Consider the following 26,198-nt stretch of genomic DNA (forward strand, 5'->3'; position numbering starts at 1 on the left):
CCCCCACCAGGGGGTAGGGGTGACAGTTCATGGCCCATTTACCCCTGAGCACATGTTATACTGAAATAACAGGACCAGGACAAGGTTAGGCTGAGTGTGTTACACCGGCACCCATGATGGATGACCCTCCTGCTTCAGCCGTACACTTAACAACTTATTCCTATCTGGCAGCAGAGACTCAGTGACCCCTCCAATTCCTGAAATAGCATCCAACTGCTTTTTCATCTTAATGACAGACCATCTCTGAAATGAATGCAGCTAATTCGGTTATGTTCCAAATTTATACTTCATATATCCACCAGAATATGTTAATTCAACACATAGTTTCAGCCCTCCATGGCCTTGCCCCTCTAACATTCCCCATCCACATGACCCAAGTAATATATTTCCTTCCTTTGCCTTTTTGAATTTTATCACCTATGCATTTAATCATCTGGTTCTAGTGCTATGCAATTCACCTCCTATTCTCAGCCTTAAAATCAATTTCTTTGAGCAAACTTTTGGACACCCCTAATTCTCTCCTTTGAATTAACATCTGTTTTCCTCATGTATTTATGGTCCATTAGCATGTATTTTGTGAAACACAGTACAGAGGTTATAGTTGTTATCCACTGTAATTTGTAATCCCAAATTTGAAACCCCACCTTTTCTAAAACTGAACTTTCCAGAACTGTGTTGGACTCATCATTGCATGGGAACTGGTAAAATACTTAATTTCTCTCTTTTTTTCCAGACTGGAAATTTATCTGGGCTTGGATCAGGCTTCTCTTCCCCTCGAGTTAGCTGGTTGGAGGTGAGTGATTCTGACTGCAGGGTATAATACAGATCTACTGACACAAGAGACTGCAGGTGCTGGAGATCTGGAGCAAGACAAGAAGTGCTGGAGGAACTCAGTGGGCCAGGCAGCAGCAATGGAGGGAAATGAACAGTCAGTGTTTCGGGTGAGACCTTTCATCAGGACTGGGGTTGAAGGTGTGGAAATCCTGAATCTCACCAGTGGAATCCTCACCAGTCTAGATGAAGGGTCTAAACCCGAAACGTCGACTGTCCATTTCCCTCCATAGATGCTGCATGACCCACTGAGTTCCTCAAGTGTTTTGTGAATACAGATCTGCTATTCTATGCAAAATCTTCCTAATGGCACAGCCAAGAACAGTGATCATTGACCCAAATGTTAATGGGTTTCTCTTTCCGCAGATGCTGCTTGACTGGCTGAGTTCTTCCAGCATTTCTGGTTTTGTTTCTGATTCCAGCCTCTGCATTTTTATTTGTCTTTAAATAAAACACCCCCACTCAAACAAAATAACCTCCCCATCACCACCAACACAAGTCCCCCTAGGCAAAGAAACAACGATTATTGTAAATACATATCTTGTGCTAGCCAAGTCTTAGGCTGGCTATCTGGTTATCTTTGATTGGCTATTTGGAGAGGAGTTGAACAACCTAGAGGGACAGTGGAGATTACTTTCCCCCCATTGTCATGGGGGGAGAGGAAAGCTAACAGGGTACTCATCTAAGTTGTTGGGACACCTAGTCTCATCAGGCACAAGACTATAAATGCTGAGATAACGAAGCTGGAGGAAATTTGACTGAGTAAGAAAGTGTGTCTGTGTGTATATGTACTTCATCACCTCCAGAGTGCTTTCCAAACAATGCAATAGTATTGGATACAAAGTCACTATTTTAACATAGTCTCGATTTGTTTAACACGAGCTTCCAAAAGAAGCAATTACCAGTTGTGTTTTTATAGTGAAGTTGATTGAGGGGTAAATATTAGCCAGGATATCAGGGCTAATACTCCAGCTCTCTTTTGAAATAGCAGAATATTTCACCTCCACCTGAGAGAGCAGACGAGGCCTCAATTTAATAGCTTGTTCGAAACACCACACCTCCAGCAGCGAGCCTGTCCCTCGGTAGTGACATGTATTGTAATCCTTCACAGTGGGATTCAGGTGAGAGTACTGTTTACTGAACAATGGAGTTTTAAAGTAAATTGAGCAAGCAAATGCTGGTTCCTTTTCAGTGCAAGAACAATGTGAAATGAATACTTGGTCGTCTTCTGGAAGTGACAGCCCTCTGACCCCACTTCTGATGATGTCTAAAAATAAGCTCCATCCAGGCAGGCAGTGCTGTGGCTGAGGTTGACTTGTCATTCTCCACCTGTGCTTGGCTGGGTTATGTACAGGTTAGCTCAGTGAAGAGTTCATGGTGAGGCCAGGTGCAGTCTCCCCTAATTAATCCGTTATTTGACTAACCTTGCTGTGACCCTGGCTGCAAGGATGTTCTCCTTTCGCTGCAACAGCAGGCTGCTGTTAGACCCCAACCACCTCTCACCACCCCTGCCTCAAACTACACAGACCAGTTCACTACCAGTGCAAGGGTGATCTCCAGTGTCTCTGCTGACACTTACACTTGCCAATAAATACAGCTCAGAAACTGGACACCACAACATAATACTGATTTCTGCCAACTTAGTTCTGTTATAAGATTGGTCACAGTTTCTATTTCACAAGGATCCTTTTCTCAGTAACAATCAAACAGCCATTGTTTGCATGTTCCAGGACTCTGCTTAAAATAAATCTACAAATGAAATTGTACATGAACAGCATCATGCATTTACGTAGCACTTTTTCTGTTCCAGAGCCCATTTTTGCAAGTATTGGCTGGATATTAGGTGTCATCGAGAGATGCAGCACCAATGCAGGCCCTTCCGCCCACCAACTCCGCACTGACCATCGACCACACATTTACATTAATCCTACATTAATCACATTCCCATCAACACCCCCCACATTCTACCACTCACCTACACTCTAGGGACATTTTGCAGGCCAATTAACCTACCGATCCACACATGGGAGGAAACCCACTTGGATATACAAACTCCACACAGACAGTACCCAAAGTAAGGATTGAACCCAGGTCTCTGGAACTATGAGGCAACAGCTCTACTAGCTGTGCTGCTGCACTGCCCATTAAGCCTTTATGGGAAAAAAGGATTCAGGTTTTAAGGGCTATTATTTGGAAGGAGCAGGCAGTAAATAGCCAGCAGTGAGTTGAGAAGCTTTAAGAAGGGAATTGCAGAGCTTGGGGTCTAGCCTGCTAAAGCATGGTTAGTGATAAACAATGGATTGTGCAGCAGGGAGGGAATTGAAGGAAGTGTGAGAACTTGCAGAGTTGTTGGTCTGGAGCAGGTAATGGGGAAGGGGTTACCGTGGGAGGACTTAAAAATAAGAATCAGAATTTTAACAACAGGGCAATGCGAGCATGAAAACCCAGCAACCCGGGGGTAATGGGTGAACAGAACCTTTTCCAGGTTACAGGAGAGGCAGCAGTTTTGGATGAGGTGTTAGAAGGTGGGGGCTGGCTAGGTGGACACCAGAATAGTCAAGTCAGCGAGACAATGAAAGGCAGGCATGAGTAAAAGCAAAACCACTTGATTTCAAAGTCTTCACTTGCCGTACAGATTTACCGTAACCACACTGTATTTCAATCTTTTTGAAACAGATGTCCTGAGCACATGGCAGTGTATAAACTCAATGACTCTTATTATACTATTTAATGAATTTCTAAAGATTAGAGGTAGATACTCCCAGTCTCTTGCAGCTTCAGTAGAAGTAGAATAAACAACTGCTTACCCCTTCGCTCTACCTCTAATCTTTAGGAATTCATGAAATCACATGAAGAAATCATTGGGTTTATACACTGTCATGTGCTCAGAATGTGTTTCAAAGCCATTGAAATATAATGTAGTTACAATAAGTCTGTTGGCAAATGAAGCACCCCATTGTGCACAGCAATATCCTATAAATAGTAATTAAACAACTATAACTAGTTATGTTGGTGCTGGTTGAATGTTGTAAAATTTGACATCAATTGCCAAAGATGTATCATTCTGGGTGTGCTTGCATGGGACCTTGCTTTGTAGCTTCCTCCAAAGGTTTCAGAACCCCCTCACTGTGTCACCCTGTATGCCAATTGTGAAGTGAGCTGCGAATCCTTACTTGGATCCCACCACCATTGCTCCACACGGCCAAACAGCACGTGTGAGGAATAACAGTTGTGTCACTGAAAACATGACTGCAATGGTGGAATGATGAAAATGGGGTGCACAAAAGGCCAGAAGTATGACAAGACAGAGATCTTGAAAGGTTGTGGGCTGAACTCTTGAGATAAGCAAACCTGTCCCCAACCAGTACTTTAGAGAGAGAAAAATGGAGCTGATAAAGGGTCTCAGACTTGAAACAATAAGTCTGTTTGTCTCAAGATGCTGCCTGACCTGATAAGTATTTTCTGTTTTTATTTCAACTTTCCAATGAGGTCTGGTTTCTTGCTGTCTTCTCATCAGGAGCAAGGACCAACTGTAAAGTCCCAATTATTGTCTCGGCCATGATTGGCTCAAACAACAGTCTGGGCTTTCCTTCTTTGTTAAGTTTGTTACCACACCAAGTTGCGCATTTACGTTCAACCCTTGAATGGCAGGGCAGATTTAACCACAAGGCTTGGAGTGGAGCCATCATATTTCACAAAGCATTGGCAGTTAATGTCTGATTTTTTTTCAAAGTTTAAAATCTGTTGATGACACTGTTAGCTAATGAGCTATATTCTCACAGCAAATAGTCAGTTGTACACTAGAGTAAATACAAATGTCTTTTTAAAAATGTGGAGGAAACAGAACTTTTCACTGAAAATACAGCAATTTCTCCAAAACAAAATGCACTGAGTAGACAAAACTGACATACAAATTATAATGCACAAAATCACCCTTAGTTATTTACAATAAAGTGGGCGGGCGGGTGGTTGGGTGGGGGAAGAGAAGGGGGGATTGTGTTGATCAGCAGAATTACTCAGTCAAATCTATTTTAACTGAGAACATTGTCACTATAGATAGCTTTTCCAAAATACATCGACTTCATGCAAGACTCCATCCAAGCTATTTTTCTAACAATTAAGATCTTAAACAGCTTAGACCATATTGATCTCTGAACCATCCAAGCAACTAATGTTGTTTTTCCCATCAGAACTTTCAATATAATTTTCAGTCCAAGCTTTCACCTGTTGGTTATAATTATCTTAAACCTGACACAGAGATATAGTATGAAATATTATATTAGAAGCACAGCTGTGCATACAAGTCCAGTTCTTTTCATGAGAATTCCTAATATTTAACAATATCTTGGATTGCTTTGTTACCATTCTCATCCCAATGCACAGGTTTCTTCTCATTGGCAGCTCCTTCTCAATAACTTGCAGTCACAGAGTCACATGGCCAGTAAGTCCCATTAAAAACACGGTGGAGGTTGCCCATACAAAAATAGCTATAATGCTCACTGATAACATCAGATTGTCCATCACTGTTCATTTAGTGCAATATCACTTCTCAAATCTTGTCCTATTTTTTTTCCCCCATCTTGTTTAATCTTTGATGTTAATGACTCCTAATATGCACTCAGATGTCCTGGATATTTCTAACATTGGGTGACAGAGAATATAACACTTGTATAAATAGTACAGAAAATGGTGGAAATACTAAACACGTCAGACAGAAACTGTGGAGAGAGAAACATTTGTTAATGTTTTAGGTTGATGACCTTTCAGTTCCACTTTCTGCAGTACTTTGCTTCAATGGTTCCTGGTTACTGTTTGTTTACATGTTAACTTCGGGAAGGTTGACGGTTTTACACATTACTATATTGTCTTATTTCACTTTTTTTGTAATTTTGTAACTTATTGCAATTTTATTTGTACTCTGGGTGTTCATCAACCTATGTGGTTCTGCAAACCACAGGTATGTTTTCTGTTTGTTAAATCTCCAGAGCCACACAACCAACTTATCTAAACTCGAGGAGCTTAACACAGGTTGGCAAAGGAGTTGTTGTGCTCCACATAAGAACACAGCTGAACCACCTAAAGCCACACTGTTTTCAACACAAAGCTCAGGCTGCTTATTCAGCTAGAAACTCAGTTCCTGCTAGCTGAGTGATTTGCAGTGTAAGCCTGACTAATTGATGGAACCTGAAAGGGCAGATCTGTTACTAAGGGCTGGCATTCTGGAGTCAAGCAGCAGGTGTGCCAAGCTCAAGTAATGGATATACCTCTCCAGGTCCCATCAATGAATCAGGTCAGTCATCAACAGAGGCCTTACAGGCCTGTGTGGCTTGGTTATCAGATTATCAAGTCTGCCACAGTACATCCTATCAGTTCCAATACCCATCAAAGTACTTGCAGTTAGCTTGACCCCATTGAGACCCAGTTACAGAGACTGAAATGCCTTTTTTTTTAAAAAAAGAAAAAACACTATTTTCTTTTTGATTTCCAGAACAGGGAATGAAAATCCAATTCTCACGTAGCCTTGTGACAGTTCTGTTGAGTGTTAATTTTAAAGCATAGAAATTATAAACACGTAACAGCACCAAAGGCCATTCAGTCCACTGCCCCAGTGCTGCCTCTCCTGAATCAATCCCAGATTCTTTCAACTGTTCTGTTTTCTGATTTTGTAGATTCAGTGCTTTAGCCAGAGGAAAAACTGGAATTTGGCTCTACCTCAACACCCTCTGTACCAAACCATGCTCTTTGTAAAGAAATTTCTTCTACCAATTTAAATTTATGATCCTCAGGGTTACTTTACCAACTTGATCATTTAAAAAAAATAAAAGCTACTTAAAAACAAATCTCCATTAAATATCAGTATTGGAATGTACCCCATCTGAATTGTCACCATATCTGAAGCCATCCCTCATAGTTGAAGTTCCTCATCAGCATTAAAAAAAAGGGGAAATAATCTCATGTTGAAACCTGCCACTTATTCCATTTCCCTTCTTTAGCATTCGTACAGTTGGAGCAAGAGTCATCTTTGGCAGCAAGGGTGTTTTGTGAAATGAATTCACTCCAATCCACTTAGGACAGACCCACCAGAAATAACAGGCAAGTTCTCAGAGAAGCCAAGAGATGCAAGGTTTGGAAAATGGGTACAAGGAGGAGCCTTAAAGATAGGTGGGAACTGTCTGATCCTGAAACACAATGATTGAAATAGAAAGCATCCTTTCCTCCAGCAATAATATCCCTCAACTATAGCACAGAAGTAGCTGTGAGCAATGTGTGGGGCAGAGGAAGGAATTTTCCTTCGGAATAACACGCACACTGTGCATGTGTTACCTCTGCTGAATCCAACAACAACCCTCCATGATACTGAACACAGGTAGTCCCCAGGACACAACAGAGTTCTGTTCCTCAGAATTATTCATAGCCCAAACTGTTTGTAAATCAGAAATGAACAGAAATAGGAGGGCAAGCAAGCAGAGGAAGTGTAGCCACCAGCCACCTGCTCAATGAGTGAGCAGGCAAGTGCTCAGTGCTGCCAGCTCTGCTCAGCTTGACCCAGGAGGAGGAGGAGGAAAGAGAGAGAAGGCACGCAGAAATGTCTCATTCCCACCAGTCTCCCAAACACTCATTTGTACATATGGGGTGTCCATAAACTGGGCATTCATAACCTAGGGAGGAGCTGTTGTCCTCTGCCCAAAACACCTGGCTATTGTTCTTGAGATTATTGTACCCTCTGCAGCAAATGAAGGAAAAGCGCTCATTTCATTTCCATCCCTTCACCCAGTTGCCCTGACAAATGTACAGGTAGATTTTTCACTGTATTACCTTTCATCAGGGTTAGTCACCTTGTGTAATCTTTCAGTTGGCTTGTATTGAATCAGTAAACAGAACTGCTATCAGCTGCAGTCTGCAATTAATATTGGGTAATCAGTGTAGGCAGGTTGTTGTGGAGTCCCACGATTGTGCTTGGGTTGAGTGAGAATCTTATCTAGCTCCAGTAATGGAAACAAACAGACAAGTTGTAATCACTAACCATCCCATCCCTCCTAATGGAAATTTCTGCAGTTTGCTGGGGATGGATCCACAAGGCCAGCAGCCCAATGATTCCTCAAGTGTGTGACCGGTCTCATGGGCAAGGCTGAGCACAGAGTATTTGCCAGTGTAATAGGAAGCATACCATAACCCTAATCCTATTCATCACTCAGTTTCTACCAGGAGTAACTGGATAGCAATTTTAAAAAAAAACACAAAATCCAATCTCTACACTAGGGTTATTATTACTAATTACAGCACCTTACCACATACCTAATAACCATTGCAGTACAATATCCAAAGCAAACTTTCAGACTCCACAGAAAAGGGCAAATTCAGTGAGTGACAGAACTCATTCACCTACATCTGTGCTGAACATTTCTGGTCTTGTCCAAGTCCAATGTAGTGAATGTCTATGCAATTACTATGCACAGATTACGATACAATACCTTAAGGGAATAAGCGAAACTTTGCTTGAAGAGGATTGGCATGTGTAGGAACTGAACATCAATCAGCAGCACCTATACTCTGTCCCTTTCAGTGCAGGTTCGAATTTAACAGTACAGAAACAGATCCTCACTCCCATGGGAGTCTGTTCCCTCTGAATAAACATAAGGGCAAGTACGATCCACCTGAATCTTAAACTTGGGTAAAGGATACCCAAATGTTATTTTGTAAGTCCTTTATTTGTACTGTATTATTTACATGTCCAGACTGATTGGACTGGGAGAAGGACAAGTTTGCTTAAAATGAATGGTGCTATTTCAAGTTATTTCTGTGAATGTATGTGTACGTGTTATACTCCCTTCTGGACCCAAGGTCAGATTCTGGTGATCGTGTCCACCTTTTAATTTTCTGCTTCCTCCTTTCTGCAACAGCTGCATTCCAGACACCTAAAGTGGATCTTTCCCCTCATGCACAGGGGTTTGTTGGCAACTCAAGCTGCAGCACCTACCAGTTCCCTCTCTCATATGACTGAAAACTAGTCCACACCACTTCATCAATTTACACAGAGCCTCTCATTCACAAGGGAGTCAATTACAACCACAATGTGTAAACTTCAATATCCAGGTTACTAATTTCAGATGTTGGTCTTGGGAGGATATTTCAGCCCTGGAGGAAGTGTAGTGTGGACTTATCAGAATCATACCAGGATTCCAAGGGTTTAACCAAGTTTATGGGTCATTTAATTATTATGTTGGATAAAAGGCAAACTGAGAGAAGCCTTTTTTTTCCTGCTTGGAGATGTCAGGAGAAATCTGAAAACTAAAAGCAGGGCTTTCATGCAGAGGGCAGTAGATGTATGGAACAGCAGAAATCAACCTAGCATAGATAACTTTAAATCTGAGTTTATAAATCATAACCCAAAGCATGAAGCAACACAAGTCCATGGAATTCAATTACACCAGGGTCTCACATGCCACCTCAGGAAAGACTTACTCCTGTTCCTATGAATCTTGCTCCTAGTGTAGAGTCAATAAATATTTTAATATTCCCAAGCCAGTTCATTCTTTTGCATTTTATTCATTCACTAAACTCAAGGAAGAATTTTTAGGCCAGGTGGCAAATTAAAGAGTTTAAATATTAAAATTTACAGCATGATTTTAAAAGGAAAAGGGGTTGAATTTTCACTGGAATTCCTGTTATTAAACAGAATAATGTCAAGTGGAACTGCACGCAAAGTCATTGCCACAATGTGAAAAATCACATCCAGTAAAAACAGGCTGCCCATAGAATACCATCAACGCAAATAGCAGATGTAGAAGCCACACAGATTTGCCAGTGAAGGATTTTGGATGCTCCCAAGTTATATGTAGAATGAAGACACTTAGCTTTCACATGAAATAAGTCAGTGAGTTTTTGTCCATCCGTTAATGTCTTGTTGGATTACACAGTTCACTTTCCCAAGAGGGAGCTCAGGGCTGTGTTGTCCTGGTGAGGATCCAATGCTTAACATTCTGCAAGACTTGACAGGAAAATGTCAGTCACCTGCCACAGACATCCTGAAAAGTTCATTTTCCAGCTTGCTTGGGAGATTGGAGAGGGAGTCGGGAGCGTGTGTTGGGCCTCTTATGTTCGCCCTTTGAAGCTGTCCATACACACATAGCTTCCAGTAAACCTATAAATCTCTTCCAAGGCTGTGTGTGGGAGTATACTGCAACCAGGGAGAAAGAAAAAGGTCAGAAAGATTCAATTTTGCCTTTAAGTGATATTTCCCAAAACAGCTGCTCTAAAAGCATTGTAAAACATCACCTCACATGCCATTGTCCCCAGGAGCTTTGCATCCACAAGTAGGATACCCACACTTCAAGTGCTAATCTTCTCTGTACAATGTGTAAAGCCACCAGACGAGATGGAGCCTTGCTCACACCAGGCTTTCAAAGGTTTTAGTTCAGAGATTAAACAAACTAGAGTGGTGCTGCTTGGTATTTTGATGGTTATGGGTCATTTGATTGAAGCATGGGATAAATGGGCATGGAGAAACTTTCCTGGTGGCAAGTCCCAGAAAAAAAAATTAACTTATGTGTTCATGCCATTGAAGATGTGGAAAAGAAGAATGGGGTGGTGGTTGGATTTAAACAAAATCTAACCTGTGGGCATAACCACTCCTCCCCCAAATCATGAGACAACAGTTCCATGTTTTGTCTGATATTTTACCAACTAAGCTTTACCTCATCAGTAAGCCTGGTGCTTTGTGCATCGCAGTTGTGAAGATGAACATGACCAAGTGATATCTAGTTCCACACACTCCAATGCAGCTTACATACAGCAATAACCTTCACTGAAGGCCACTTCAACACCTTGTCTATCTCAAAATCTGGACTGGACCCTTCCCACGACAGAGCTCAGTTCCAAATTCAGGGCGTTCACCCACTGACCCATTCATTAAACAGTTAAGCACAAACTAATAGTCACAAACGGATCACATTCCCCTCCAATTTAAGCTTTGCCAATTCCCTAGATGCAGCAAATTTTTTTGAGCGATTCTAGTCTGCTTTGGTCTGAACAGACACCATGAGGGTTGACAGAAAATATCATCACACTCATTTCACCTGCGACCTTCACAGGTACTCGGTAATGAAAGAGCCTTAGCTGCATCTTGGTGGGTGGTACTGAACTATGTAAAGGATACTGTAGTTCCTTGGTCTGGAACCTTACATAACATTAGCTTTCTTTCTCAAACAGATCTAGATAAGGGAAACCTGTCAAATGCATCTCTCTGCATCCTATCCCATCTACATTTTTTTTATTTATCACAGAAGCACATTCCTTGATTTAAATTTTCCCTTTGCTGATAAGAACATGCATTGTTCTCCCACTTTCTCACTGGTCCAGCTGCTAGTTCCATTGAGAAGCCCTCTCTGCAATAGTGCCTCAAGTATGATGAAGGCAAGACCCTGAACCAATCTCACCTTTTCATGATGACAAGCAAGTGCATGGTCCAGGGTAACAAGAGGAGAGCCTGGTTAGTCCGCACTGCTTCCACTGTCCGGCGCGCGACCGTATCAGGTTTCAGGGGTGGAAAGAGCTTTGGAAACCTGTCACAAAACCCCAAAGTAAATCGACATTCAGAATGGATCGGTGTACAGTTCAAATCCAAGACTGAGGTGAACCCACATCTAACCTCATGCTGGAATTTGACAAGGATCATTTGCAGTGGGAATTAAAAGCAAAGTCTATGAAGTCTGTAGACTGGGACAGAAGAACCAAAAGGCTCCAGTCACTATTCTGGCCTCTCACTAACCATGAGGATGGACCATCTTCAGGGAAGGCATGGTCACAAAAAGCATCCTCCAACCTGATGAACTGAGTGCACCCCATCAATGGTTGAGGCGACTTTAACATTTCCCACTGAAGATGAGGGCAGCTATGTTAAACCCAAGGATTGTGCCACTCTAAGTCTGATCTCCCAGGTTCAATCCAGTGATTGCAGCCAAATGGTCAGACGGCTATAAACAGGCTCAATATCCTAGAGTTAGATAGGGTGAAGTCTGCTCACTGCTAAGTGCAAAAGGTTGACTGTAGTGGCAGCCTCCTGGGCACTGGCTGGGTCAACACTAATTGAAATCCACAGCATGTACTGCTTCAGCGATCAGAGGCAGTAGCTGCCATTGTAGCCCATTCATACCATTAGGCTCATTAATCACCTAAGTAAGCCAAGCAGTTCTTTGCAAATGAGTGGTTTTGATAAGACTCTTCAACATTAAGCACATGGTGACAGTAACACTCAGACTGCTGGACAAGGTACAAAAGATCAGCTATTTAGATTGGTGATCATTTCCCTCTCATAGCAGTCTCTTTATTACTGGGTGCTTCCCTCTCGGCACTGTTCTTGAACTCATCCTACACAACTACATCGACATATTACTCTTGCACCATTCCTTCTTCCCCCCCCTACAGCATCCAGTCATATCTAAAGATCCCATGTGTTTAGTACCATTCCTGTTAGTGAAGGAAGACTGGTTGTTAGGAATCTCAGCCACTATCGAGGTGGACCAGCATTGCAAAGCCGTGTCCTTCGCACATACAAGTCAATCAGCCACCCCACTGGAATTGGCTACACAAATTATCCTCGGGACTGACCTGGTCTTCATGCCGTGAAACATCTCAGTGCTGGTGTGGAAAGGGAGAACTGTTGTGGCATTGACTCCCGGACAGTCAAGAAGCCCCAGTGTCAGACTCTCCATGAAGGCGAAGGATGAGGATTTAGAGGTGCAGTAATCGATGGCTCCGGGGATGGCAGATAGTGCCAGCACAGAGTTCATGCACACAATGTGTCCGTGTTGCAATTCCAGCATTCGTGGCAGAAAGGCTTTGGTCGTCTGAGTAAGAGGGAGATACATAGAATCATAAAAGGGGAATTATCAGATGTCATTGCTTTATTTTAATTTTTGGTTAAGACTCAGGTGGTGCGAGTGTCACACTTCACCCTGTTACTGCCAGTTCTAAATTGAGAATTTGTGTGTCAGCTGCTATTGGGTTTTAAAAGCACTCAACACTAAACTAAATGTAGTGTTGTCCTTGCGATACCACTCCCCCCATACTGAACTCCAACCAGTCCAGAGGTGGACAGCTCTATACTGGAGCTGACTGTATCACACTTCCACAAGAGAATATAATTTTGACAATCTGAAATTTTGAACGTACTATTAAAAATACAGCTTTGGTTGGAGTGAGGAGGTAGCCAGGGAAGCAGCTTTTCCAAGCTTGTCTGCTGGATCTTCCATGCATCAACTTTATAATCTGGAAACCAACCAGACAGCAGGATTCAGAGAGGAGGGGGTGAATTTTAAAAATCGGTGAGGAAATGTTATAAATCACACTTCAACAGATTGTCCAGCATCTCACCCAAGCAAATTATTTTGAAGTGTGGTGACCATTTTGTTGCCAAGCATGGCAGATTTATCACATACAGCCCCCGAAGATGGATGGGCTGCTAATCTGGGCTTGGCAAGTTTGATAGAGAAATGTTGGCCAGGAAAACAAGGAAAAAGAAATCACTTTCTTCCAATATGCTGTGGGATCTTTAATGCAACACTTGTGTGGTGCTGTGTGATGCACACTAGAGTGTGCTACTGGGATCTGCAAACGACAGAGTAATGAGACATGAACAGAAAGGCAAATAAGCTGGCTGTGTTTGTAGTATTTAGGAGATGCCGTGAGGCTTTGTACTGACCCAGAACTGGCCAAGCGTGTTGATATGTTGGGATTTCAGGAGAGCGTCATCATTGCTGTCTATTAGAGTCTTCCCGTGAACCACCGCAGCATTATTCACCAGGATAGTAACGTCACCCACCTGCATGCAAACAAGGTGATTGGTCACAAGTGTTGTTTCATCCCTCACTTCAATTTAAAAATAGTTCCACTCAAGACGAGGAGCTCGAGCTCACAGTCATAAGATCAAATCTCAAATGGGTACCTTGCTGTCAAAAAAAGCCTGCCTCAAAAACAGCTTTCCATGATGCATGACTTAAAGTTACTTGGAAGGCTTGTGGGAGGGGAAAGCACAGCATCCACTTTGTGCCAAGCAACATCCCACAAACAGCTTCGGGACAAGTGATCAGTATTTTAGTGCTCTGGAGGGAAGATCTGAAAGGCAGAGTCGACCAGAGGTCCATCCAGTTTGCTGAAGCCAAATAGTTGTGAAAGAGACTTGCCCAGGGGATCTGTCCCATTGGTCATGTGGAAAAGAAGCTCCCAGTCCCTTGGGAAGCAGAGACAAAAACCAGTCATACTCTCAGCAAGGTAATTTTTCTTAAAGGGGACTGAATTATGGCAAGGGGTCCAGGAAAATTCTATTGCAGTGGAACCTTTAAACATCCATCTGGTCAGACAAACTAGACCTCTGTTTAATGTCTCCAATTAGGACAGTGACTTTACTAGCCCAGGTTTACTTGCAGCCAGCACAGATCAGAGATTAATTGGCAGTAGTGTTTCCAGTGGGACCCACCTTCTCCCGTACAGCTTTAGCTTGTTGGTAAACCTCTTCCTTGTTTCCCACGTCACACACAAAGTAATGGCACTCTACTCCCAAGCTGCGAATTTCCTCACAAGCCTCCTTGAGACACTTCTCTGTCCGACCCCACACGATGATCTGCAAAGACATCGTCATAAAACATGGTTAGTAAAATTGTTCCTGCCATGCCTCCCTCTCCTTGCATTGACACATGACCCCTCATATCCTTGGAACATCCAGAGAACCTTGGGTGGGCACCTACAACCTGCCATTAGTGGGGAAAAGCACATGGTGTAAGGACAGAGTGAAAGTTTCTGGGTTACCTTCCCCTTCGAGCACAGCGTCAGGGATCAGCATTCCCCTCCATGAAGCTCCTTTCAGAAGTGAACATGACAAACAATTTCTGCACAGTAAGATACCACAATCAATATTCTTCCCCCCACACCCTGTTTAAGTTGGGTTGAAAAGGACCCCCTTTCCACTGGTACCATACCAAGTGGCATCATTCATTGCAAAACAAGATGGTGGGAGCAAGTTGCCAACAATTTTCCTCCCTGTTGCTAATGTTATTGACACTAGCTTGTTTCCACCCCACTCCTTCCTCAAACTACAGCTCCACTTCACTCCTGAAGTTGCTCTCACCCACGCACCCCTATTCAAGTCGAGGGCAATGGAATAATCACTCCCCACTTGAGTCCCTCTGGTCCACCTCTCAGACCAGTATGGTCACCGACCAAGCAAAAGAGAGACCCTTCAAATCATCGCAGAGATCAGACTGGTAATGGGACTATAAAAAGGGACACAGTGTCTGGGAGGAAAGCAATGAGGGGTCCCTAAGCAGACTGTGGGTTGAAGTTCCAAAAGGCTCACACGAGGAGCAATGGGCCATGTTGTACAACATTAAGCAGTGCTGAGCAGAGGCAGCAGAGTTCAACACAAGATGCAAAGTTCAAGGAGACAACTTCCATTTCGTCAGTCTGCAGGTAACCAGTGGGTCAGAATTAGTAACTTCAGCCAGTTAACCCCTCCACTGCCCAGCGCCTTTCTAAATAATCGGAGATTCAATTTCATTCCCAGGAGTCCTAATTTAACTGCATTTATCAAGCTTTCCTCCAATGTACTCACAACACTGGGGAATCCTTCAAGAGACACCACCTTTAAAAGAGCTGTTCTGTTCAAGAATTCCAAAAGCAATCCAAAAATTAAACTTAAATATTTACTGTACAACACCATATCTGGGGTCAGAGTACAAGTTTAGGACTCTAGCTGCCTTTAGGGACATACTAGAACATCGTTCTCACGGTCAACTCATTCCACCACCCCAGCAGACTGGATGAAAATCTGAAAAGTCACCATCAGTCAGAGGGCTTCCCAGGTTAGTGTGGGCAGAGAGTTATACGGTGCAGAAACAGGCCCTTCAGCCCAACTTGTCCATGCCAACCAAGGTTCCTCCTGAGCTAGTCCCATTTGTCTGCATTTGGCCCATATTCCTCAAAACCTTTCCCCATCCATGAATATCCATCTGAACCTTTCCTATCCATGAATGTCCACCGAAACCTTTCCCAGCTATGACAAGTCCAATGTCATTTATACCACCAGCATCTAAGCGAAGGTGCAACATTATTCCCCATCATGCAAATGTGTCTATTTGGCCAAAACATTTGGGGCTTTCTGCCGGTTCCACTTCTTCACCTGCTCTTTGCCACTCACCTGGCAGGTCAGGTAGAGGCAAGGGGGTGGGGGAGTGTAGGGCAGGAAGCTCAGAGCAGCCACTGGTGGACTGGCCCTGCAGGATTTTCCACTTCAGCAAGAAGCTGCCCTCAGTGATTTTATGGTCAATGAGTTCTGAATTGAAAGTGTGTCAGGTTCAGGGGTTGTTGGCTGGGTGCCAAACAAGGGTCCACTTGTTCACAGCAGTGCACCAAGACCGAGTCTTCAACCTCCTTTCCTCGATGACTTGTGACAAGGCGAGTTTGCCAGGCAAACCTCCAGCAAGGAACCGCTCTGTGTGCAAGCCCCAGTGAGTGCTGACATGCATTGCAGGAGACCCACAATAGTTCCCCTTCTAGCAGGAATGAATAGAATGAGGTTACAGCACCGTAGGGTGAGCTCACTTTAACACCAGTGCACCACTAAATTTTTCTTCTGTGTCTATTTATGGCAAATAACAGGCAGAGTTTAGAGCTTTCGGAGCACAGTGTTCCCGGGAATGCCTGCAAACATTCCAGTGATCCCTAGCAGGATGGAGTACAAAGCACCTCTGTTTTCACATATTGGAAACATCAAGCCCTCAAAACCTTTCCAAAGAAAGGCCTCTTCAAACAGTGGTCCCATTGGTCACAGAGCAGCCCTCTACTGCCAATCGCGAAGGGGGGAGGGGTTCGTTGTGGCCAAGTGGTATGAGAGAGCTCCCAAGCCTGTGGGCTACACAGTGGCCTGCTTTGTCTCTCTCTCACACACACAATACCCAAGTCTGCACTCATATCTGGATTCAGTCATCTTACATTCACAGCAAGTTGTTTTACAAACTAAATTTTCTCAAGCCAGTCCCTACACCGCACTGATTGGAATGTACAAAGCACTGCGATGCAAGGGATTATTGCAGGGAAACAGCACTGGAGAGCAAGATAATGCTACTGGAAATCTGAAATTCAACCAAAATGCTGAAAATGCTCAAGTCAGGCAGCATCTATGGAGTAAGAATCAGAGAACCTGAGGCAATGAAATGGGACACTGGCACTGCTAAATTGTCAAAGCCTTGGTGTGACTGGCTGCAATCCAATCTATGACTGAGCTAATTATATCTGCTGGGGGAGGGGCAGGGGAAATTAAATGTTCAGATAGGGCACACCACAAACAAGCCAGGTACCAATGAGCCAAGGTCAGCCCGAGGTCACATCCAACAGAGTCTCCACTTAGACTGCATTCTTGTATACTCTTCCCCTCCCCTAACTCATCCAACATGGAACACTGCCGGCACTGGGCAGGGTGGAGTTTTGGACCATGGGATGAGGTTAGATACATTCAACAGGGATGTATAGCAGAAGTTAACTTTGAATATCCGACACTAGCCAGAAAGAGTAGCACTCTCAAAAAGCAGACATTCCTTTACAAAAGAGACACCAATAGCCGATACCCCTCCCCACTCACTCAGCAAGAGCTACACTGATCCATCAAGACTACGAGGAAGCTCAGCAGCCAAGAAGCTGACACCTGGTCTCAGCATCTGAAGGTGAGAAGCAGATCAGCCCCTTCTATCCCAGAACTCAAGCCCTGATATCCTGCAAGCTGCTACCAGCAGCCAAACTCACTGTGTAAAGGCCAGGTCTACAATAGGTCAAGTTCAGTAGTGAGGTCCAGTAAGGTTGGACCACCTTGCAGTTCCTTCTGCCCATGATTATCTGTGGAGAACAGCCAGTCCAGTGAGGTACTGGTTGGTGGCTGGGTCCCAGCAGGTGGGGTGGGGGTGGGAGAGAGAGCAGGCACTTCAGAAAGAAAAGAAGATGGTATTCATTGGGAGCAGGCAAATGTAATGGAAGTGTAAAGTTAATTTAACAAAATGTACATCTCTTCTTTAAATAAGTATTTTTTTAAAATTAGAGACAAGAGATTACAGATGCTGATGGAGGAACTCAGCAGGTCGAGCAGCATCTGTGGGGGGAATTGGACAGTCGAGATCTGAAACGTCGACAGTATATTTCCCTCCGTAGATGCTGCCTGATTCGTCAAGTTCCTCCAGCAGTTTTTTTATTCTGTTATTTATTTTCTTAGGATCTGGGCACTGCCAGTTCTGGACAATTTCTACTGCTCCCAACCCTTGAAGTACATTCCTTGTCAGCCTTTCTCAGAGGAGTCAACCACATCCATGGGTCTGGAGTCACGTACGAGCCAAATGGCACAAGGAGGGCAGATTTCCTTCCCTGAAGCAACAAACCATCTGCTGGAGGAACTCAGCAGTTTGAGCAGCATTGGGGGGTGGGTGTTGGTGGTGGAGGCGTTGTCAACATTTCAGGTCGAAACCCTGCATCAGGACCTGAAATGTCGATGATTCCTCCCCACCCCCATAGGTACTGTTCAACCCACTGAGTTCCTCCAGCAGATTGTTTGTTGCTCCAGATTCCAGCATCTGCAGCCTCTGGTGTCTCCAGATTTCCTTCCCTCCCTTAAAGGGCTTTGGTAAACAAGACGGACAATCCAGTAACTCCACGGTCATCATTCCTGAACTGTGCTTTAATTCCACATTTTAGCCAAATTTAAATTCCAAGTTATCCCGGTGGAATTTTAACTCTGCGCTCTGAATTGTTGGTCCATGTCTTGGGATTACTAGTCCAGTAATCTAATCACCACACCCAGATTGAAGACACCTTGAAGTATCATGCAGCCTCACCTTGTCTCTGGTTCAATAACTCAGGGTTACGTAACACAAGATATGACAGTCACAATAAACTGTAAAAGTTGCCAAGTTGGCCACTTTCAGTTCAAGTTTATTTACAGAATGTCTTGTGTCTCTCATAACTTGTCATAAAAAATCTAACAGCCTAGGACGAGACCTTTGCCCGCTGTTGATGACTGTGACCTACTTGAATGGCGTGTAATTGGCTCTAGGCTGTGAACTTCTCAGCACCCCACCTCCACTCACCCCACCCCACAGGCTCCAGACCCTGCCCCCACCCACCGGACGTGCATTTCCTTTCCCGTGGTAAACAAGATTAATGACATCAGCAGCGCAGGGCTGACCTGTTGTTGAACCCATGGCTATGACTAAACTGCAAGGTGTTCCTGCACCTCCTTACCAAGGAACTCGAAGGCGTGTGTGTGTGAGAGAGAGAGAGAGCGAAAACAAGGCATGTGATGTGAGAAAGTAAAAAGGAGATTGAAGGGTGAAATGTGCTCATAAGGTGATGGGGGAATCTAGCTCAAGACAATACTCAACTGTGATGCTTCCAGTGGTGAAATACCTGCTTCATTAATACCACAGGTTCAAAGCTAAAATAAATGAGGTCACACTGATGGAGGAGTCCAGGCTTCACTGACTTGGGTCAACACTATATTAAAGGCCACAGAGAGGGTCCAAGGAGTCAGCAGAGGAGACAGGTTGGGGGTGTGAAGCTGGTGCAGAACTATCTTCAGAAAGCTGCAGTCAAAATAGTAACTGTTTACACTTATTAAAAGGAGAATTTATCGAGAAGCGAGGCAGTTCCCTGCCAAGGAAACATCATTCCAACTTGAAAGTACACAAGCTGTTCCTTCTCTGTCGCTGGATCTAAATGCTGGGACTCCAACATCACTGAGCTGGGCTGCAGAGCTCCCTGTCTTCTCCAGGGCGGTGACTCCAGGCCTCCCCAGCCATGCCCACAGCCCAGAGTGAAGCTGTTGAGAAGACTTCTGGGGCAGACCAAGTGCTGAAAAATTCAATCCCCATTCTCCCAGTGTCCAGCTGCTCCGGCTTCCTCCCACATCCCAAACACATGCGGGTTCGTCGGTTAAGTTAATTGGCCACCGAGTTGTCCCTTGTGTGTAGGTGGGTGGTAAAAGCAGGAGGGAAGAGGAAGTTGTTGGGGAATGTGGGGAGAATAAAATGGGATGAGTGTGAATGGGGATTTGACAGTCAGTGCACACTAGGTGGACGAAGAACCCATTTCCATGCTGTATCAGTCAACCCTGAAACAGTGTAGGACTGTTCCAAGTAGTTAAAACATCTCGTCACTCCCAGATAAGCTATCTTCCTCTAGTCATCATATTAGGCAAAAGCCTCAGTGTCCTACAGCCTCTGTTAGTCCAGAAGACAGCCCCAAGCTCCTCTACACAGTTTAATCGCTCCTGCACAACTCTAACGCAGTAACTGAATGAAGACGTTGACACAACTTGTCTGACCAGTCCCTGCACTGACCCCGGCTTCTGCATCTCCTGCTTAATGGAGCTTGTACATTTCTCCCCCCAACTCTCCTGTGGTTCCCAAGGGTTGGAGCCCTCACCCGTCCAGCCCCTGCACCCTACTTTATCCAGGCAGCTCACCATCCTCAGCTATTCGACCACTGAAGCACAGGAGCCAATTGTGTTCCTGCCAACTACACTTTCCAGGGGATGTGCAGTAGCTCCCAGCAGCAGGAACACAGGACCGTCCTCTGCACTCTGCTGTTCTGACACAATGAGGTGAGACCTGGGACAGCAGGCAAGCAGGATTAGCCGACTTAACATAAACCATTCAGTTCCTGAATTGGAATCTTTCCGAGTGTTTGTGGATCAGCAGCATACAAAGGCATTGCATTAACCATTAATTCACCAGTGATGTGGCCTCACTTTCCCTTTCATAAAACCAGCTGCTCAAACCAAAAGTAGTTGCCTTGAATAAACCTCCATCAACATTGCTACATGATCTGTTACAGTTAAATCAACTCCATTCAGAGTTCTGCCTACCACATTCTAATGATGCAAAGTAACCCATGGGCCAGAAGATCCCTGGGAGCCCAATCCCAAGGCAGGATGGTGGGTGCAGGTCAGTCTGATCAAACACTGAACCACACACCGCAACCAGGAACCAGAGAACAGACCCTGGCGGATCAAAGGTCTCAACCCATCCACAGTAGGGACAGGGTGGCAGTGCGGGCTGTGTTCCCTATTAGGACTACCTTAACCTTGGCGACAGGAGAGGGAAGGGGATGGACTTCAGGACTGCTCCTCACACCACTCCATTCCAAGGGAGGAGCCGACTGTGACAGGGACGGTAGAGTCTCAGTTTCCACTCCCAATGCTAACACCCCATGCTCAGACTCAGGTCCCACAGATGCTAACTATCCCAACTCTCCAAAGTGGGAAGCAGCTATTCCACAAGGGTAGGCATCAGAGAAGAGCAAAATCCAGATCCTCTCCCAACACACTCCCTTTTTTTGGGCAAGTACACAGGAGCCAGGCCACGGGAATCAAGGCCAAACCACACATCACCACAGTCCCCCTGCAGACTGGTATCAGGTTGGCTTTTAGACCGGGGTGGCACCACCTGGTGGAGGCACCAGGTGAAGTGGCAATTCCAGCAGTTAATGCAAAGGCCACTTTGAAAAGTTCCTTTAAACCAGTCTATGCAACTCCAGGGATATAATTCACTGTCCAAATAAAACAAAGACGTTGAAGCTTGACCTTCACATAATGGACGTTTTGTTCAGATGCCAGCGTGCAATTGCATCTACCCTCTTTCATGAAATTTAACCTTAAAACTGATTTCAATATTAAAATAAAGATTGGAATTAAGCCAATACCTTATGGATAATGTCAATCTTTACCTTGCGAGGACCTAATGATCTGTACAGGGCAGCACAGTGGGTGCACCTGGCAAAGCTGCTGCCTCACAGCTCCAGTGGCCCAGGTTCAGTCCTGATCTCCAGTGCTGTCTGTGTGGAGTTTGCAGGTTCTCCCTGTGGGCTTCTCCTGGGTGCTCCAGTTTCATGCCAAAGACATTGCATGTTGTTAAGGGGATGTGGGGAGAATAATTTGCAGGGAAAATTCAGCGGGATTGGGATTGGGATTGCTGTGTGAATCAGTGGTCTGAAGTGGCCTCCAGTGTTGTAAAGAAACATGAAGTGTGTAAAGTCCACGCAAAGGAGAAGGCAGGGGCTTGGGACAACCCTCTGAGTGGGCATTCTGGGCCATAAAGTTCACCCATGCTGACTGTTGAAGGGTGGCTTTATAATGACAAGTACTTTAAAGCACGATTTAGCACCAAGCTTTGTGTAATTCTTCAGCCTCATTCTCCACACTGAATCAACATGTTTGCATTAAAAATCACTGTGACAGCACAGTTGTCTGCCACATCGGGGTACGTTGATTATATGAACTGAGCAATGGAACTGCTAACATTCTGATGTTGCATAGGGGGTGTTTAAATCTTAAAAGCAGCGTTGGGCTATTTTGGGCGATGCCTGAACACAAAGGTTGGTGGAAATATCTCCAAACAGCTGCTGGATTAATAGAAACATTCAAAACTGGGACTGATAAAGCTGTTTGGGAACGGTTTAAGGTTTGTGGAACCAGGCGGGGTAAATGGAGTTGGAAGGCAGATCAACCATGAGCCAAGTGAGGAGAGCTGCCTCAGGGGCTATTCCCAGAGGGAAGAGCCTTGTCTCTCCCGCTGAAGGGCTCGTACCCTCTCCCACCCTCCTGCACACCGACTATTGCAGCGAGACGCTCACCCCATGTGCACTCGCACCGTCTCTCCGGGGGGGGGGGGGGGGTGGTTACTGGCCGTAGCCGGCAGCATTGTTGGGGGGAGTCCGTCTCCTACCCCACTCCGGCCCGGAATGCTCCCTGCTTATTGCACGGAGATCCTGGGCGAGTCTTGCCATTCTCGCCCCTTTCCCCCCCCCCCCGCGTTGAATCCACCAGCTCTTCAGCAGCCTGTTCCTGGAAGGGTCACAGGGCGGGACGTGTTTGAATAATAACACAGGATCAGGCGAATGTGTCTGGTGGACGGGGGGGACGAATTAACTGCGGCCAGTTTAAAAACCAACCTGGCTCGGGGTGGGGAGGAAGGTGTCACACGCAACGTGGTCTCGCTCCCAAAACAGCCAACAGCAATTCGCACATTAATGCCAAACAAAAAAAGGCACATTTTGGTGCCATGAAATGGGAGCGCAAGGATCTCCACACAGGGCTGGCACCAGTAACCTCTCCCAGTCAATCCCAAGCGCCCAGTAACTGAAGGTTAAACCCAGCACAAGAACAGCCCCCAGCGTTCACACACAATTTGGAAACTCGGAGTTCTGTTGCAGGTCCGTGCCTTGCCTTTGACACAAACACACACACACACAGTAAACACTAAACCGTGTGGGCAGCAGGGCGCTTTGCAACCCTGGTTCTCCTGCACGGTGTATTTCCCCCCCTGTTTAAAGGGCTATGCAAATTCTGCAGAGCGTCTCTGAAAGGGTGCACCCAGCCGTGAGTAGAATTGAAATAAAATGCAAAGCAATCCTCTCCCCCCTCCCTTTCTGTTATTACATCCTCAAACGCCGTTTTGCAACAAAAAAAATAAACAAAACACTATCCAATGCAACCTTCAATCCAGACACTTACCTTCCTGGCCCCTTGCTTAGCGAACTCCAGAGCCAGGTGGCGGCCGATGCCTCTGCCTCCGCCGGTGATGAGCACCGTGTCCCGGCTCAGCTCCCTCGGTCTGGCGGGGAGAAGCAGCGACAAAGCAGCGCGCAGCACAAGAAAAGCCATCTGTACCGGGAACAACAACAGCGAAGCCACGTTCCTCCACTCCATTCTCACCCTAAACAACAACACAAAATGGAACTGCACCCCTTCCTCTGCCGCACAAGAAAGTTTCACCTCCCTCCCCACCAAAAAAAAAGTTTGATCGGAAAAAAAATATTACTTTTAAAAAATGTCCGGGCGTGTCAATTTCACCGGGTGAGCGCCTCCTGTTCAATCAATTTCTCCCGTCTTTAAAACCCATGGTGTTCTCTCTCTCTCTCTCTCTCTCTCTCTCTAATATTTTATTTTTGTTTCTTCTTTGCTGTTGTCCGGGATCACGCAGAGGTTAATCGTTCCAAGCCAGTTAGCCCGAGAAAAAAAATAGACATAAATAAAGGAGCTGGAAGCGTTTGTGTGTGTGTTCGCAAAGGCGCAGTGAGTTTTTATACAGCAGTCCATTAATCCTGATTGACGAGTTTAAGTGTCGGGAGGGAGCTGATCCGCTCGGTACTACTGTGCGAAGGCGAACCTTAGCCCACACCCCCCGTAGCCAGCGGCAACACGCCAACCTCCGCTCCAACACAGCCTGCTGCTCTCCGTCCCATCCCCCACTGCTCTCCCCAACCCTGATCCCGCTCCCCTCTCCCTCCTCCCCCCTCCCCAACCCCCTTCCCACTCCATCTCTCCCCTCCCTCCTCCCACAGCCCCTTCGTCCCCATCCCCTCCCCATCTCATTCGCCCCATGCACTCCCCCCCTCGCCCACCCATATGCTCCCTCATCCCTACCTCCCTATATGCCAATGCTCTTCCATTCTCCCCTCCCCTTCTGCCTTCCTGCACTCCTCCCCTTCCCTCACCTCCATCTCTGTTCCCCCTCCCCTACTCCACGCTCCGTCCCCTTCCATTTCCCTATCTCGCCAATCCTCCCCTCCCCTTCGCCCTCCCCTCCCCGTGATTCCCCCTAAATTTTCCCCTCCCAACCTCTCTTTTCTGCCCTCCCCTCCCCTCCCTCTCCTTCCCCCTTCCACTCTCCATCATCTCCACCCTCAACCAACCTTTACTTGCCTCACTGCCAAGTTTTCCTGGTCACCCTTCCTCTCCTAAGCTCCTCTCCCTCCTTACCCCCCCCCCCCCCCCCATCTGCTACCAACCCCTTTCCCTCCTCTGAGCATTTTTTGCCTCTCCGCCACCTCCTCTCCCTTTGCTCCCCAGTCACCCTCCACCTTATTCCTCCTCCTCCTCCCTCCCTCCTGCACTTTCATCCCACTCTCTCTGACATCTCCTCATCCCTCTTCCCTCACTCCCTCTCCCATTCTCCCCTTACCCCTGTCTTCTGCCCCTCCCCTCCACTCACCTCACTTGCCCCCTTACCTCTTGTCCCCTCCACCTCCTGTCTCACCATCTCTCTTCAACCTTCCCTTCCTCCCCTCTTTAACTCCCTCCCTCCCTCTCTCTCTTTCTGCCCCGACTCCTCGTGAGTCTCTGCCCACCTTTCTCCCACCCAGCCACCACCGACGATAAATTTCTGGGCACAAGGGTCCAGAGATATTCCTCCCCAGGGGCCGATTACTAATTATCTTTTTAAGATATAATTAATCTCTTGATAATCATATGAAAGATATTGCACATTTAATTAAGGAAACATCATCTTCGTGTCTGGGGAAGGGAGAACCAGTTAGGATCTTTTCGCTGTGTCACAGGGTGACAGTGTAATTGTGATTGTACCTGAACACCCAGCAAATAACGAAGAGAAACGTCACCTGGAGTTGATGTTCCTTAGCAACAGCTTGCTTTTATACAGCACCTTTAGCAAAGGAAAATGTCACATGGAGGGTTATTAAGGCCATCGCGACACTCAGCACATAAGGGGGTGCAGGACAGAGGAGGAAAGGCTTAGTTAAAGATGTGACGATGCCTTCAGGGTGGAGCATCAGATTTTGGGAGAGGGTTCTAGGCCTCGGCAGCTAAGGACAATATTGGAGCGATTAAAATCAAAGGAGGAGGCGCACAGAGACCTTGGTGGGTTGTGGAGCAGGAGGAAGTGGCAGAGGCACAGAGGGACGAGGAGACAAAGAGATCAGAAAACAATGAAGAGAATTATAAGGAAATGAGGAAAAGACTTTCAAACAGGTAATGGGCGCTGTGGGTGTCATAGAGTCATCGTCGTACAGCAGGGAAACAGGCCTTTCGGCCCATCTGGTCCATGTCAACCAAGATGGCCATCTAAGCTCGTCCCATTTGCCCACGTTTGGCCCATATCCCCCTAAACTTTTCCTGTCCATGTACCTGTCTTATAAATGTTGTTATTGTACCCGTCTGGTGTTGCTCGATGAAGTGCCTCATCCGGCCGTGTGAGAGAGCAGTGTCCCGCCAGCTTACGGTGGTCCGCACTGACAACTCGGGGGGCCCAGGGCTGGTCCTCGGCTACAGTGAGGATGTGATGCAGGAGTTTCCCAGGACATGGGATGGACACATGGATCAGGATCATCCACGATCTTGCTAACTGGCGGAGCAGGGTAGGGGGGCTGAATTGCTTACTCCTGTTCCTAGTTTGTTCAAATGTAAGAAACCTCAGGTTTAGAATTCTGGCATCTCTGCGGAGCTGAGTTAGGAAGTGTACCTGAGGTTTCCTGACCATCACACCCCACCTCCCTCTCACTGGGGCTTTGGTACAAGACACCAACACAGAATGTTTATG

At 45.8% G+C, this 26,198-nt stretch overlaps 1 protein-coding gene across 3 annotated transcripts; it reads right to left on the reverse strand.

Annotated features, from left to right (window-relative positions):
• Positions 1–9,358: 9,358 nt before the first annotated feature.
• On the reverse strand, positions 9,359–25,840 carry LOC127583504 (short-chain dehydrogenase/reductase 3-like). 3 transcript variants are annotated; one of them, XM_052039558.1, is made up of 7 exons: positions 25,787–25,840; positions 23,375–23,576; positions 14,306–14,449; positions 13,532–13,651; positions 12,439–12,677; positions 11,268–11,393; positions 9,359–10,009 (listed from the first exon to the last, which is right to left on the reverse strand). In XM_052039558.1, exons 2-7 carry the CDS (start codon positions 23,567–23,569, stop codon positions 9,925–9,927), a joined length of 909 nt encoding a protein of 302 aa, XP_051895518.1. In that variant the 5' UTR covers positions 23,570–23,576; positions 25,787–25,840; the 3' UTR covers positions 9,359–9,924. The 3 variants fall into 3 exon arrangements, with proteins under 3 accessions (XP_051895518.1, XP_051895519.1, XP_051895517.1); XM_052039559.1 differs by lacking the exon at positions 25,787–25,840 and adding an exon at positions 24,070–24,074; XM_052039557.1 differs by lacking the exon at positions 25,787–25,840 and adding an exon at positions 23,682–24,028.
• Positions 25,841–26,198: the final 358 nt, after the last annotated feature.

The sequence above is a fragment of the Pristis pectinata genome, chromosome 26 (assembly GCF_009764475.1).
Source record: "Pristis pectinata isolate sPriPec2 chromosome 26, sPriPec2.1.pri, whole genome shotgun sequence".
Classification (NCBI taxonomy): domain Eukaryota; kingdom Metazoa; phylum Chordata; class Chondrichthyes; order Rhinopristiformes; family Pristidae; genus Pristis; species Pristis pectinata.